At 35.8% G+C, this 14,323-nt stretch overlaps 1 protein-coding gene across 6 annotated transcripts in view; it reads left to right on the top strand.

Moving 5' to 3' along the window:
- The window catches only part of ATAD1 (ATPase family AAA domain containing 1), a 65,416-nt gene that overhangs the window by 19,569 nt on the left and 31,524 nt on the right, over window positions 1–14,323 (top strand). For all 6 annotated transcript variants that reach the window (XM_045361172.2, XM_045361173.2, XM_005565878.4 and 3 more), the window contains exons 3-5: window positions 6,715–6,813; window positions 9,024–9,144; window positions 13,756–13,956. In XM_045361172.2, coding sequence (XP_045217107.1) covers window positions 6,715–6,813; window positions 9,024–9,144; window positions 13,756–13,956 — 421 coding nt within the window. The remainder of the gene's footprint in view (window positions 1–6,714; window positions 6,814–9,023; window positions 9,145–13,755; window positions 13,957–14,323) is intronic.

The following is a 14,323-nucleotide window of genomic DNA, read 5'->3' as shown; positions in this document are numbered from 1 at the left end:
CCTTACTGCCTATGGACTAGGTCACCTAAAGCCACAAGATTAGAAGTTATGATAGTCTTACTAACTTCAAGATGTAGCTATTTTCATTAAACTAATATCAATGTCTTATTTATTAACAATTACACAAGAGGAGATCATTCTGTTTGGGGCTGGGTTTATGGTTTTTAATCCCTATGCCAAATTTTGACACTTTGATAGTATTTTGCAGGGATAAATATGAAATTGCTTGATTAATAAATGTGAACAAAAATATATGTTGGCAATTCTTAAGACATTTCTAATATTACTTTACCAGTAATTTGCTAGCTTATTTATTAAAGATTTTATTAAATTACGTAAACTTGAAAAGCATTTGACTAGTCTTCTCTTTTTTCCTGATAAAGTATTTGATTCAAGCACTTTTATTTTCTTAAGCCAATTAGTTAGCGCCCTTTTATATATTTTCAGTAGTCAAACATTGTGTATACAACACATAAATACATAGACATATTAGGCATGCTGGTAGAAGTACATATTATAGATTCATAAAAACTTCTATTTTCCTACCTTAGACTTTCAAATTCTTCATAACCTTTTTCACTATCCTAGGCAGTTGTCAGCTAAATAGCCTTTAATTTGCATATTAAAGGAAACAACTCAGGTGAACATCAAATAGCAAAGTTTACACCACAAAGTATGGAAAGGAAAAGTCTAGTGTGCTAGAGGGAAATTAAAATGGATTTAATTGCCAGTTAAACATAGGGCTATGGAAATTTTATAAAGGCCTTTTAAATACACACTCTCACACACACACACACACACACACACACACACACACACACAGATCCTATAGCTTTTACTTTGGAACTTTAGCCATGACATAAATACAAATTCACTGGCTTGCAAAAACACCACCACCACCAACAACAAAAAACCTGTTAGATCCAAACAGTGCTTTTTATCTTAGTAGAAAAATAACAGCAGATGTAAAGCAGCCAGAAAAGACAGAAAAAGAGAACGTAGGAACTTTGTAGTTTGTCGGTCAACCTGAGAGTTCTTTTTCCTTAATGTAAATGTGCACAAAGACCATGTTACTTCCATTTTACATAAACTCTGGCAAGTAGTGGTGCCATAAAACCTATGGAGTGCTTGAAAGAGGATCATTCTCCTCATTCTTAGATCGTTTCCCACTTTTTCTTAAAAGGAGGAACTGAGCTGTGGCCTAGGGTTTTTATGTGTGGATCAGTGTGCGCTGCTTGTGGGCAGGACTCCACAGTGTGTCACCACTGAGTTGTTTCCACCATTTTATGTGTCTCAGTTTCTCTCTCCAGAGGTCTGTGACCTCTGGGAGGGCTCAAAACGTGGGATGATCAGGCCTTACATGCGTTTCCTGGACGAGCCATTTTAAAAATTAATTTTTGTTGGGGATTTTCTTGTAAGGCTACTGCATGTCAAGGGATGTTAACCCCCTATAACACTCCCATTAGGCTCCCAGTCACCCAGGGGCACCTTTTGGCTGGGGGGAGCAAAACACTATTTCTCTTTGGAGCTGAGAAAACTCAATCTCTCATTTACCTGCGAAAACAGCAGTTCAGTTCCTCAATGCAAATGTGCACAGAAAAGCCAAATCGAGATTAATTTTGGGAGAAAAGGCAATAGAGAAGACCCTTTAGAATGCATCTCTGAGGTAGAATCAGGATCCTTAAATAACAACTTCCTAGGAGAAAAAACAACCAAGACCACTTCCTGTAAACTGTGCTCAGCCACCCCTAACTTTGTAGCTCTCATTCACCATTACACACATCAAGGTCAGATCCTGTCATGGCACAAGATAATCTCTGGTACCCCCAAGCCAAAAAAGTCAGGTTATGGAATACAGGAAGACAGAGGTTTAGACTTAAGAAGAATCTGCCCATGACTCTTGAAACTCCACAAGGAAAATAGAACCCTCTAAAAGGGGTGAGTGGCGCCTTTGTTCTGAATTCTTTAAATGGGTTCAAGTCATTGGAAACCTTCTCTAGATTTTTTGGTACTGCAGATAGCAAAAGGGGAAAGAGGTATAGGGTGGAAGAAAAGTAAATTAAAGGACATTTGTTTTTTTGAGACAGTAAGCAAACACAGAAACCAAACGCATGGATTTTTGTTTTTGTTTTTTTCCTTTCCTCTTTTGCAGCTGCAAGGAATTTTAGTCAAATTAGGGAGGCTTTGTTACCCATAATTTGGAATTCTCACTCAGATTTGACCAAGTCAAATTGAGTTTGTCAAATCTAATGGGAGAAAGACCAGAACAAACAAACAACAAAAGACTCAACAGTATGATCACTGAGTGCTCTAATGGTAGGGAGAAATTAAGATCAGCTAGTTGTTAAATTTTAGCGAAGACAAAACCCCAATTCAGCTACTTACCTACGGATAGGTATCAGGCTGAAGGCTGCTCTCTACATCCTAGAAGCACGAAAAAAGTCAAAACACATCTTCCCTGCTAGGAGTGAGCTCAAACTCCGTAAAGGAGTTACCTGCCCTCCATCGTCATGGAAGCAGGAAATCTTGCTTTCCTTGTTGGAAGCAAGTGAAACTCCAAAAAAAGGGAGTTGTATAGCAAAATAAACTTTAGGTCTCCACCAAATTTGGGGAGATCAGGTGTTATATGGAGGGGGCACTCACAGACATCAGCAAATAGTACTATTGGTTTGAGCCATAAAGTTAGCTCATGCTGGTATCAAGCACCGATAGATTTGTCAAAGGTCAGGGGCACCTCCACTCAGAATCTCTTCACGGTCACCAAAATGTGAACCCCACATATCTGAGACAGGTCTCAGTTAATTTAGAAAGTTTATTTTGCCAAGGTTGAGTACATGGGCCAATGACACAGCCTCAGGAGGTTCTGATGACATGTGCCCAAAGTGGTCAGAGCACAGTTTGGTTTTATACATTTTAGGGAGACATGAAACACCAGTCAACATGTGTAAGGTGAACATTGGGTTCTGTCTGGAATTCGAAACAAAGGCTGGACAACTTGAAGCAAGGAGGGGGCTTCCGGTTCATAGGTAGATAAAAGACAAATGGTTGCATTCTTTTGAATTTCTTATTAGCTGCTCCAAAGGAGGCAGTAAGATAGCATTTATCTCAGTGAGCCAGAGGGGTGACTTTGAATAGAATGGGAGGCAGGTTTGCCCTAAGCAGTTCCCAGCTTCACTTTTCCCTTTGGCTTAGTGATTTGGGGTCCCCAAGATTTATTTTCCTTTTACAGTTCAATGCCATCTTACCCAAGAACTTTCAGAATATATAATGGTACAATGAGAGGAAAGAGATATAAGTACATTAACCCTAAAAGAAGATCACTGTTTCCGCATGTGTAGAAGAAGAAAGATGTTAATGTAAGTTTGTGATAAGTGATTATACCTATTATATAACGATAATTATGTACTCAGAATCCTTGCTAGTTCCCATTTAAATGCATTTTTAAAAAGCCTTATATCAGTGATTTGTCTGCACACACTTAAATTGGAACAATTCAGCTGTGACCTCGGTAAAAAGATCAGAGGTTGTCATTGTTTCTAACTTAAGTTTAATTCGTTCATCTCTGATTTTTCACTCTTGTTAATGACATGTCCAACTTTCTAAACTGATTCTTCCAAAAGGACAATTTTATGAATCTTTTAGAACCTGAATGAAGTGAGTGTTAGCTCATAAGTATTTTCTTTGCTGCTGTTTTTCCCCTTTTCTGCCTTCCCCACTCCAGGCAAAAATATTAGTTTAATATATCCTATTCCACTTAATCTTTTTGAAAAAATAATACTTTACATGGAGAAAAAATGAAATAGCTTGAAAAGGTAAAAAATGGTGTGAAAGGGTAGAAAATCTTATGGAACAGTCAAAAGAATATGGGTATACAGTAAAAGGTAAGTTTTCCTCCTCCTTTTGGCCCCCACTCCCCATCTAACTCATTTTCCCTCCACAGAAACAACAACCACTTGGAGATACCTACTTAAAAAAAAAAAAAACAAGCAAACCATGGTGACCAGAAAAGATAACTTTCATTAAGCTATAAACAAGAAAGCATGCATAAACATAAGCCATTTTTACAGTAGTCCAATGATAATTTTGTTTTTCTGCTTATCTAGTGGTTCACTTGAAAGTTAAAACTAGGCAATTGTATAACTTCTTCCTGGGACACAGTGTGTTTGGTGGCAGTTTTGGTGTGTTTTTTGGTGCTTTTCATTTATTCACTAGCCATGTTCTGCTCTCCCAAATGAGGATTATTAGTGTTTCAGCAGAATATGGGATTCGAAATTAGACAAATCAGTATTCGAACTCTGTTAATGTCACTTCCTAGCTGTATAATCCTGACATTTCTTTTAATTTCTCTGACCTGTAAATTCCTCATCTAAATAATAGAGATAATAATAGTTACTTCTCAGGTTAATTTTGAGGGTTGATTGTAAATTACCTAGCACAGTGCTAGATGTGGTAGGTGCTCAATAAAACCATTAATTCCTTTTCCCTTTTCTTTCAATGATATATTGTGAATACAACCTGAAGAGATTGTTAAAGTGGGACTGCTGTTGCAGGAAAGAGATGTTAGGTAAACTGGACAAGATAACATTTTCTATCTCTATATAAACTAAACATTATTCATTTGTCATTTTTATTTAGGAAGTTCCAGATAGAAATAAAGGCTATTCTTTAAATCAAGAGGCAGTTGTGGCATAGAGTAAAATTTTCAGGGCAACTAGCTAATAGGGGAAAAAACAGGGTTTCCCAGATCAGGCATTGTTGACATTTTGGGCCAGTAATTCTTTGGGATGGGGAAAGGGAGGCTGTCCTGTGCCTTGTAGAATGTTCAGTGGCATCTCTACCTCTACCGACTAGATGCTGGTATCACCCTACCCCCAAGTGTGACAACCAAAAGTATTTCCAGAGTTTGCTAAATGTCCCCTGGGAAAACCACTGTCTTCGAGCGTTGCTTAAAAAGAACACATGTAGGAGGGTTTCACATTTACTGTAGCATAATGAAAATGAAGAGTAAATGTTATTCAGTTGCTAAAATAGGATACTTTTATAACTGACATGTAAATGACTTATGGCAATAAAAGAGAAGTTATTTACAAGAGATAAAGGAATCTACAAAAGATTATCTATTGATTCAGTGATTTTGCAGGGGCAAGATAAATAAGAGATTTATCCTATTTGGTTGTGTGATGTGGTTCATAGCACTTTTTAAAAATTCTTATGAGACAGGATTTCTCTCTTGTCTATGCTGGAATGCAGTGGCATGATTATGGCTCACTGCAGCCTTGATCTCCAAGGCTCAAGTAATCCTCCTCCCTCAGCCTCCAGAGTAGCTAGGACTACGGGCGTGTGCTACCACATCCAGCTAAGTTTTGATTTTTTGTAGAGATGGCGTCTATGTTGCCCACACTGGTCTTGAACTCCTGGGCTCAAGCAGTCCTCCCAACTCAGCCTCCCAAAGTGCTGGGATTACAAGTGTGTGCCCCCATTCCTGGCCCCCATAGTACTTTTTTTTAAAGGTATTAAATACATTTATCCTAACCTCCTAGCCATTCTATAACTAAAATGCTGTGTGATGCGAATTTCCTTTTAGAGCAGTCATAACCCTGGACAGCAAGATTCTATATAATCAAAAGCATTTTAGGAAAATGTAATAACCAAAACTTAGGTAAACCTGATTTACCAGAGTCCCTTCATTTCTAAAATGTTCACTTAATTGAAATTTGAATTTGTTATGTATAGATTTTTAAAGACTCTTTCGTGGTTATAAACTCCAATCTTAAAATTGAAGAAATCAGGGCAAATATGTGTGGTAGTTAAGTATGGACTCTAGTGTTGGACTCCTTGAATTCATATCTTGTTTCTTCTCTTTGCTAACTTTTAACCAAAGGCAAATTACTTAATCATGCTAAACTTCAGTTTCTTTTTCTGTGATTGGGAAAATATTATGCCTATCTAATAGTATTGGCTCTGAGGATTCAGTAAGTTAATCCTTTTACTGTATTTTGGCATAATATTTGGCACACTCAGTAAATGTTTTTCATTATCTTTATTTTAATTGAAAGCTTTGTTGTGTTGCTAGAACTCATAGGTTTAATGCTGGTTGTGGCCTGCTTTGAGAATATATGCAAATATACTTCTAATGTAGAGTTATTTTTATTATAACTCTGGTTGCCTAGTCCCAGGAATTGACTTCTACCTAAAAGGGACAGCATATCAGAGCAATTTCAAATGGGATATGTATGGCCATCTATTGTAGATACCTGTATTAATTTGAAGGAAGTTGGAAATCCATTTCAGATACTCAGTTTAAAGAAACTTCAGTTACACATTTCTTGCCCTCCTTAACTCCTGTGTCTTTCATCTTGAGATTTTACCCTTACCTGTCATGATAGTCCTATTAGGAATGAGAAACTAAGCTGTATCCTAGAGTCTGATTGAAACAATGGGAGCCTCTCTTGGAAGTGCAAGATCTCTTCAGTCACGTACCCTGTTTTCTCATTTCCTGAAAGGTAGTTAAATTTCCCTGATTGCTGTAAAATAGAGCCTCAAATCTTTACCTGAGGGCTCACAATGGAGAAGGCTAAGATCAAGGGACCTAGAATATCCTTGGAAATTTCCTGTGTATCTGTTCATTGCTCTTTAGACTTCACATATATCTATTTCGAAGTGCCAGTATCTAAATATCAAGTCAAAGGAGGTTGTTTGTTCTTTTCGTTCTAGGCAGAAAAACTAATGAAGCAAATTGGTGTGAAAAATGTGAAGCTCTCAGAATATGAAATGAGTATTGCTGCTCATCTAGTAGACCCTCTTAATATGCATGTATGTATCTTTAATCTTATTTAAGATTTTTTTGGAGGTGGGGGTGGGTTCTAGCATTTTGTGTCAGGGGTCCTAAAGATCATGGCCGGGTTCATTGATTCTCTAGGCTGAATCATAAGACTTGGCATATAGTTGTATTCCTGTATATGATTTATTACACTGAAAAGATACAAAGCAAAATCAGCAAAGGGAAGGTGGCATGGGATGAAGTCTAAAGGAAGCCAGGCACAAGATTCAAACTGGAGTCACCCAGTGCTTAATTAGTGCATCAAGTTGTGACAACACATGTGCAATGTTGTCACCAGGAAAGCTCACTGGAGACTCAGTCTTCAACATATTTGTTGGGGGCTGGTTATATAGATTCCCTCTTCCCTTAAATGTACCAAAATTCTAGACTCCCAGAAGGAAAATGGGTGTTTCACCATAAACCATATTGTTTGCACAGTTTAGGCACAGTGAGCTGTTCTTGTCAAGAAATGATGGGACTCTCCTGAAATCTAAGTTCCCACATGCCAGCCAAGGGCCAGTCTTGCAAGTATGCCTTCCCAAAGGATAACAGTCTCAGGCTTACTTTGTTAACTCTTTTTCTGTACACGTTTGTTTAGTAAAACTTTTATGTATTTGCCTTTGTGGTATATAAAGCATACTGCTTTAAGTCATGTGGATGTTTGTTTTATGGAGTTTAAACCTAGATTTTCATAATATGGTATGATAACACAGGATACTGAATCCCAGGTTTTCCGTTAATGGCCTTGGCAAATAATTTCCTCTTTGAGTCTCAGTTCCCTCATGTATAATCTAGAGATAATAAAACCTGCTTTACCTACTTCATAAGGATTATTTTGAGGATGAGCTTGATGTAATGTACAAGATCCTATATATTTTGTAATGATAGTTATACATTTATAAATTCTATAAATAGAATATATTTCCCTAATACATTAATGATATATTGCTATAAATAAATGGAATGAAATAGCCCCATCTCCAAATCTAGAAAATAAAAGTCTGCAGTGTCTTAATATCTGTGTATACAGAGACATGCACACACCTAGAATTAAGCCTGCATTTGAATTTGATTTATAGATTTACAATGGTACCTTCTTGGAACCCTACCTATGTTAATTTCTGAATAAATCTGTACTAGCAGACTTAGTTTTTTGCTGCAGTTACAATGAAAGTTATTTTTTTTTTTGGATCTGGCTGCTGGTTTGCACCTTTTCTTTTTATCTTTTTTTTTTTACATTATGAAGGAAAGAATCTATTGTAAAGTATTGCTTCTGATTGGCCCCAACTCCAGCTCCTTTACTGTGCCATTCCTTTCAGGACAAGTTGAATCAGGTTTTTCTTGTCTATTTTGAAAATATATATGCCCTGTTTTTATTTATAGAGATACGTCCTTAAGTTTCAACATAGATTTAAACTTTTTTTTTTTCCCCCCGAGAGGGAGTCTCACTCTGTCACGCAGGCTGGAGTGCAGTGGTGTGATCTTGGCTCACTGCAACCTCCACTTCCTGGCTTCAGGCGATTCTCCTGCCTCAGCCTCCCAAGTAGCTGGGACTGCAGGCACACACCACCACACCTGGTTTATTTATTTATTTATTTATTTTGTATTTTTAGTAGAGACGGGGTTCACCATGTTGGCCAGGCTGGTCCCGAACTCCTGACCTCGAGTGATCCGCTCACTTGGCCTCCCATAGTGCTGGGATTACAAGCATGAGTGACCACGCCTGGCCCATAGGTTTACTTTTGATGGATAAAATTCAGAAGTCATGTTTTGTAAGACCTTATTTCTAAAATTAATTTCCGTGGTGCTTGACAACATCCTATATAAAATAGGTACATTCCTGATGAGCTCTTTCCCATTAGCCAGTGCTAAATTATGTCTCAACTGGTTCTCAATATTCTTATGGCAGAGTATTTCCTCCTTATAAGTGGAATGAATTTCGCTTATTAGACCCTTGCAGATTTTTGAGTACCTGACTTACAGATTTTTAATAGTAGATAGTTGACTATTAAATTCCTTTTTCCATTTTCATAGCAGTTTATTTCATTATTGCTTGGAAAAGTCTTTACTCATGTTAATATATGATTTTAACTTATTTATGTATAAATTATCACATTAACATTTGCTATTTTGGGAGGGTTCTTTTTTACTTTAGTGAGTGTACATTTGTAGTAAAATTCATGTTGACCTTAACTTTTGCCAGGTTACTTGGAGTGATATAGCAGGTTTAGATGATGTCATTACGGATCTGAAAGACACAGTCATCTTACCTATCAAAAAGAAACATTTGTTTGAGAATTCCAGGCTTCTGCAACCTCCAAAAGGTATGGTAAAGGTATATATTCGCTGAAAGCATTAAAATCCTAGAAAACATTGAAACTTCCTGCATTGTAGAACTAGTTTTTGTGAAATAAGATTCTCAAGAATATGCAGAGATCTAGATGAACAATTTCTTAAAATAATTGCTCATTCTTTAGCATCTGAAATTGAGATAAACTTTTTCCCTGTATTTACATGTTAAAATACTTGTTAAAATAATCTCCTTCAATTTCATTTCTCTTACTTCCAAGTAAATTAAAATTTGGAAAATCAAGATTAAAGAAAAATTCAAAGTCATAATAAAAGGTTTTTGTTTTGTTTTGTTTTCAAGCCAAGACATTTTTTTCTTGTTTCACAACTCCAACGATTTTATTTTTAGAATGTAATGATTCTTTTTCAGGAAATATTGATCTGCAGATGAACTAGAAATTAAATATTTCACTTTGATGGAGATATTTGCTTATTCAAAATCACTTTGAAAGTCTTGGAACACAAGAATTGAATGTGCTCATAACTGCATCATTAAGTGTAATTCTTGTTCATTCAAATATTTTTCTTTTCTTTTCTCTTTTCTTTTCTTTTCTTTTCCTTTTCGAGATGGGGTCTCACTCTGTCACCCGAGTTGAAATGCAGTGGCATAATCTTGGCTCACTTCAACTTCAAGACCCAGTTAGCAGAGTGGATACCAAATTATGGAGGGACTACTTCAAAAGTTATATGTAAATTTGCTGCTTCTTTGAAAGCATTGTCCAATTTAAAAGTTACATGAATATTTTCTGATTATATAAAGTTTTGCTATTTGAACTTTTTCACCTTTATGTTTTTGGACAATTTTTAATCAAGAAAAACAGTTTTTGAAGATCATTAATTTATGTTTTGACCCTCAACATAAATTGGATATTAGTGTATAGAATCAGAGTGTAAAATCAGATGCATCCTTATTTGTTCCATTTTGGGACTGGAAATAGATTACCTAGGTTGGAATCATTGACAATTTTATGTTATACAGTTTATTGCTATCTGAGCTGAAAGTGATCACTGCTTCACATAGACTACAAAAAGATAATTGGAGAGTGACCGTGCAGTATCTCTGCAGTGCATGAGGTCATATGTAACTATTGTGTACAGATATAAAGTTGAAGCTAGTGCACACCATCATGCCACTAATTGATGACAGGGAAATTGGGGCACACATAAGATACTGATGGTTATATTAAAAAAAAATGATTTTCCCCCCAAACGTTTAAAAATTTACAACAGTTAAAATTCCAACAAAATCCATCTGAATACCATATGGCTTCCTCTGCAAACTTTCTGAATTCTGTATTGTTATTTTGGTATATAAATTTTATTATATTTGTGAATGTTATACTTCATGTTTTGGTGCATTCTTTAAAATGTGAATAACCTAAGGAAAAAATAATTTTAAAAATAGATTTTCTGAGGTTATAAAGACCCATATTCATCTCAAGTACTTTATATTTAAGCAGATCTAATTTATATAGATGTATATTTTTGCACCATTTGGACAATTTTTATATTAAAGCCGATAAACTGTTGTCCAAAAAAGAAAAATAGTCACTATTAAGGTGGAATATTAGTCACAAATGAGGATTATCTCAAATTTGGATTTGTTTGTCCCAGTACTTTTTTTCTTCCTTATCCTTTTTTTTTTTTGAGACAGAGTCTTACTCTCTCTCCCAGGCTGGAGTGCAGTGGTGTAACCATAGCCCATTGCTGCAGCCTCCTGGGCTCAAATGATCCTCCTGCCTCTCGGTCCTGAATAGCTGGAACTGCAAGGCATGTACCAACCATGTCTGCCTAATGTTTTAATTTTTTGTAGAGACAGGGTCTCACTTTGTGGCCCAGGCTAGTCTTGAACTCCTGGGCTCAAGTTATCCTCCTGCCTTGGCATCCCAAAGTGTTGGGATTACAGGTGTGAGCCACTATGCCCAGCCTCTTCCTAAATCTTTTATTTGCATGTAGCACTTACTAAGTAAAGCCATTACCAAATACATCCATCTTAAAAAGGGATTTAAATTTTTAAGCCTCTATAAAGCATAAGATAATACAGTTTTTATTTGTTGAAATTGGTTATAAAACTATGAGATTAAGCTCAAATAACTAATTTAAAGGTTGCAAAGCTAGTAATTAAAGCCAAATGCCTCACATTCATTTGCAGTACTCGTTTGTCACCCATCATAAATATTATCACTGTGGAGACCATTTTAGGAAAGTATGTAGAAAAGGTGCCACTCTAAATAATGTTATCTCTAGACTGACTGGTAATGTGTCAAACAAGCCAACGTGAATTTTAGTGTAATCTTTTTTTTTTTTTGAGATGGAGTCTCGCTCTGTTGCCCACGCTGGAGTGCAATAGCGCAGTCTTGGCTCACTGCAAACTCTGCCTCTGTTCAAACTCTGTTCAAGAGATTCTTCTAACTCAACCCCCCAAATAGCTGGGAATACAGGCGTGCACCACCATGCCTAGCTAATTTTTTGTATTTTAATAGAGTCAGGGTTTCACCGTATTACCTAGGATGGTCTCAATCTCCTCACCTTGTGATCTGCCCGCCTCAGCCTCCCAAAGTGCTGGGATTATAGGCGTGAGCCACAGGAGTCGGGATAAAGCAGTTTACTGAATAACTATAAGGCTAACACTTATGTAACTACTACATAGGTCAAGAAGGGGATATTGACAGCTCCTGTACGTTATTTGTTACAGCCTATCCCCAGAAAGTTAGGATAGCCAAAAGCTTTCTTTGCATATTGTATCTTTAGGCACTCCAGACCCTCGTAACTGCTCAGTTAATAACACTAATTGTAATCCTTGAAGAAGAATATTTGGAAAAACTTCATCCTGCTAAGAAGTAACAAAACCGAACTACTAGAAAGGAAATATTCCGAGTGATAAATGAATAATTTGAAACAAACACAACATTCTAAAAGCACGGAATATGTTTATGAAGTGGTAGAGTAGCTACAAAGTCAACAAAATATGGAGGCTTTTGCATAAATACTTTGTTCTAAAACCCTGAAATTTAATTTAGTTTTTAAGAAAGTACTAAGTGTAACAGTATAAAAACCCAGAGATTTAAGTAACATGTGTATAAAAGTTTTCTAATGGATATGCATTCTATATTAAATTATGTGATCAAAATGATGAAATTAATGATAATTCCAAGTATCTGCAAACAAGTGGTTTTAGATTACTATTCTGTATTGTTTCGTATGAGCCATCTAAAAGAAAAGTGTCAGTAGAAGATTCAGATTATAACTGACTTAACCAAATTTTAAGCACCTAAGTGAACTTAGCTAAAATTTGCAGAATGCTTGAAAATACAATTAACATGTATTGGTAAAGCTTATGGATTTAAATTTAAACATCAGCTTTGGAAAAGTTTACTATGATTAAACTTGGATTAGTTGCTGTTAGAACTTGAATCTTCAAGAATTATGAAGACCAGTAGAAAATTCTATGTATGCTTGAGGAAGAGCTTGAGGAAGAACATTATTTTGAAGTGTTTGATGTGAAAAATAAAATTGCTAGAGTTATGGAATCAAGTGCAGATTTCTTCTTTTTTTAAAAAAATGGAGATATTTTTGGGGAATTTCATACAAAATTATTTTTCTTCTCATTTTGAATTTTATTTTTATTATATATAAGAAAATTTTGGACTCCTCCAGATTGCTTCCAGTTTACCCTAGCATGCCATCTATATAGATGGCATTTTAAAAAATACTGTTTCATAGGAAAAGTTGAGTTTTTAATTAAGCAAGTATTTTGAGAGGTCTGCCTATTACAGTTTTTGTTAGGGCTGTCTGTAGATGGTTTATTTTCATAACCATCGTAGTACTAAGTTTAGGTACCACTTAGTACCTAAATTCATGTAGTACTGAATTTAGTAATTTAGTAAAATTATAATTTTAGTATTATATATTTAATATTATTAAATTTAGAAAATGCTATCTCATTTTAGTTGAGAAACAGTTGGTGGTGGTTCCCAAAATGTTCAAGTGTCACCTTAAATTGTATTTAGCAGCAAAATGCTGTTAATGGAGACCACAGGTTAATAATATAGTTTTATTCTTTGGAAATTAAAACAGGAGTGACTGGTAATTTCTGTTTCTTTTAGGAAAAGATTATCAGTTTGGAAAAAGGCGCATGTCCTTTGGCTAAAACTTAATCTGTGAGCAACAGCAAAACAGTGTTTGCCACAATCTGTTTTGAAGTTGTTTACCTTCTGTAGGCTAATATCAAAGCACTGTGGTGCTTTGTTTGCTTGTGAAGGTGGAGGGCCTTAGATGATTTTGCTTATCAACTGTTAATAAAGTGGTATGAATTTGGATGTCAAGGTGAGCATTTAAACTGAACCTTTTCGTGAAGGGAGAGGGCACAGGATGCTGTCATCACCAAATATATGCTCTTAACTGACACTGAACTTAGAACATGGCATCTTGCTTTCTCCTGTCTTAACTACTATAAACAAGGTTAAATAAAAGCAGGATTGAATATTGGGAAAGTTTTTTGTGGAAAGAGTTAATATTCTATTGATTGTCATATAAATTAAAGCAAAGATCCCCTTAACGGCAATAAATAACATATTCATTTCCAGGTGTTCTTCTCTATGGGCCTCCAGGCTGTGGTAAAACGTTGATTGCCAAGGCCACTGCCAAAGAAGCAGGCTGTCGATTTATTAACCTTCAGCCTTCGACACTGACCGACAAGTGGTATGGAGAATCTCAAAAATTGGCTGCTGCTGTCTTCTCCCTTGCCATAAAGCTACAACCATCCATCATCTTTATAGATGAAATAGGTATGCTATGTTTTCTATATGAGTATTTTTAAAGGCCATTTTTAAAGATATTTAGATAATCAGACTTAGTTTTTAACATTTATTAGGCCATATTAATAAAACAACGTAACCAACATCATAATATGCTATGTATAATTTCTGTGTTGTAGAATGAACTATAGACTATATATTTCCTTACTTGATAGATAGGATTTTCTGTCTTTTCTCTGTTACAAACAGTATGCAGTGGACATCCATGTACATGTTTTCTCATGTATATATGTTTGCCCGAGAAAGATAGCTAGAAGTTGAATCATTTGGTTGTGTGGATGTATCTGTCTTCAACCTCATTAGGATTACCAGTTCTTTAAAGTTATTATACCTATTT

Source organism: Macaca fascicularis, chromosome 9, assembly GCF_037993035.2.
Source record: "Macaca fascicularis isolate 582-1 chromosome 9, T2T-MFA8v1.1".
In the NCBI taxonomy this organism is placed as follows: domain Eukaryota; kingdom Metazoa; phylum Chordata; class Mammalia; order Primates; family Cercopithecidae; genus Macaca; species Macaca fascicularis.
The sequence above is the reverse complement of the archived record's forward strand: the minus strand, read 5'-3'. Positions and strand labels throughout refer to the sequence as shown.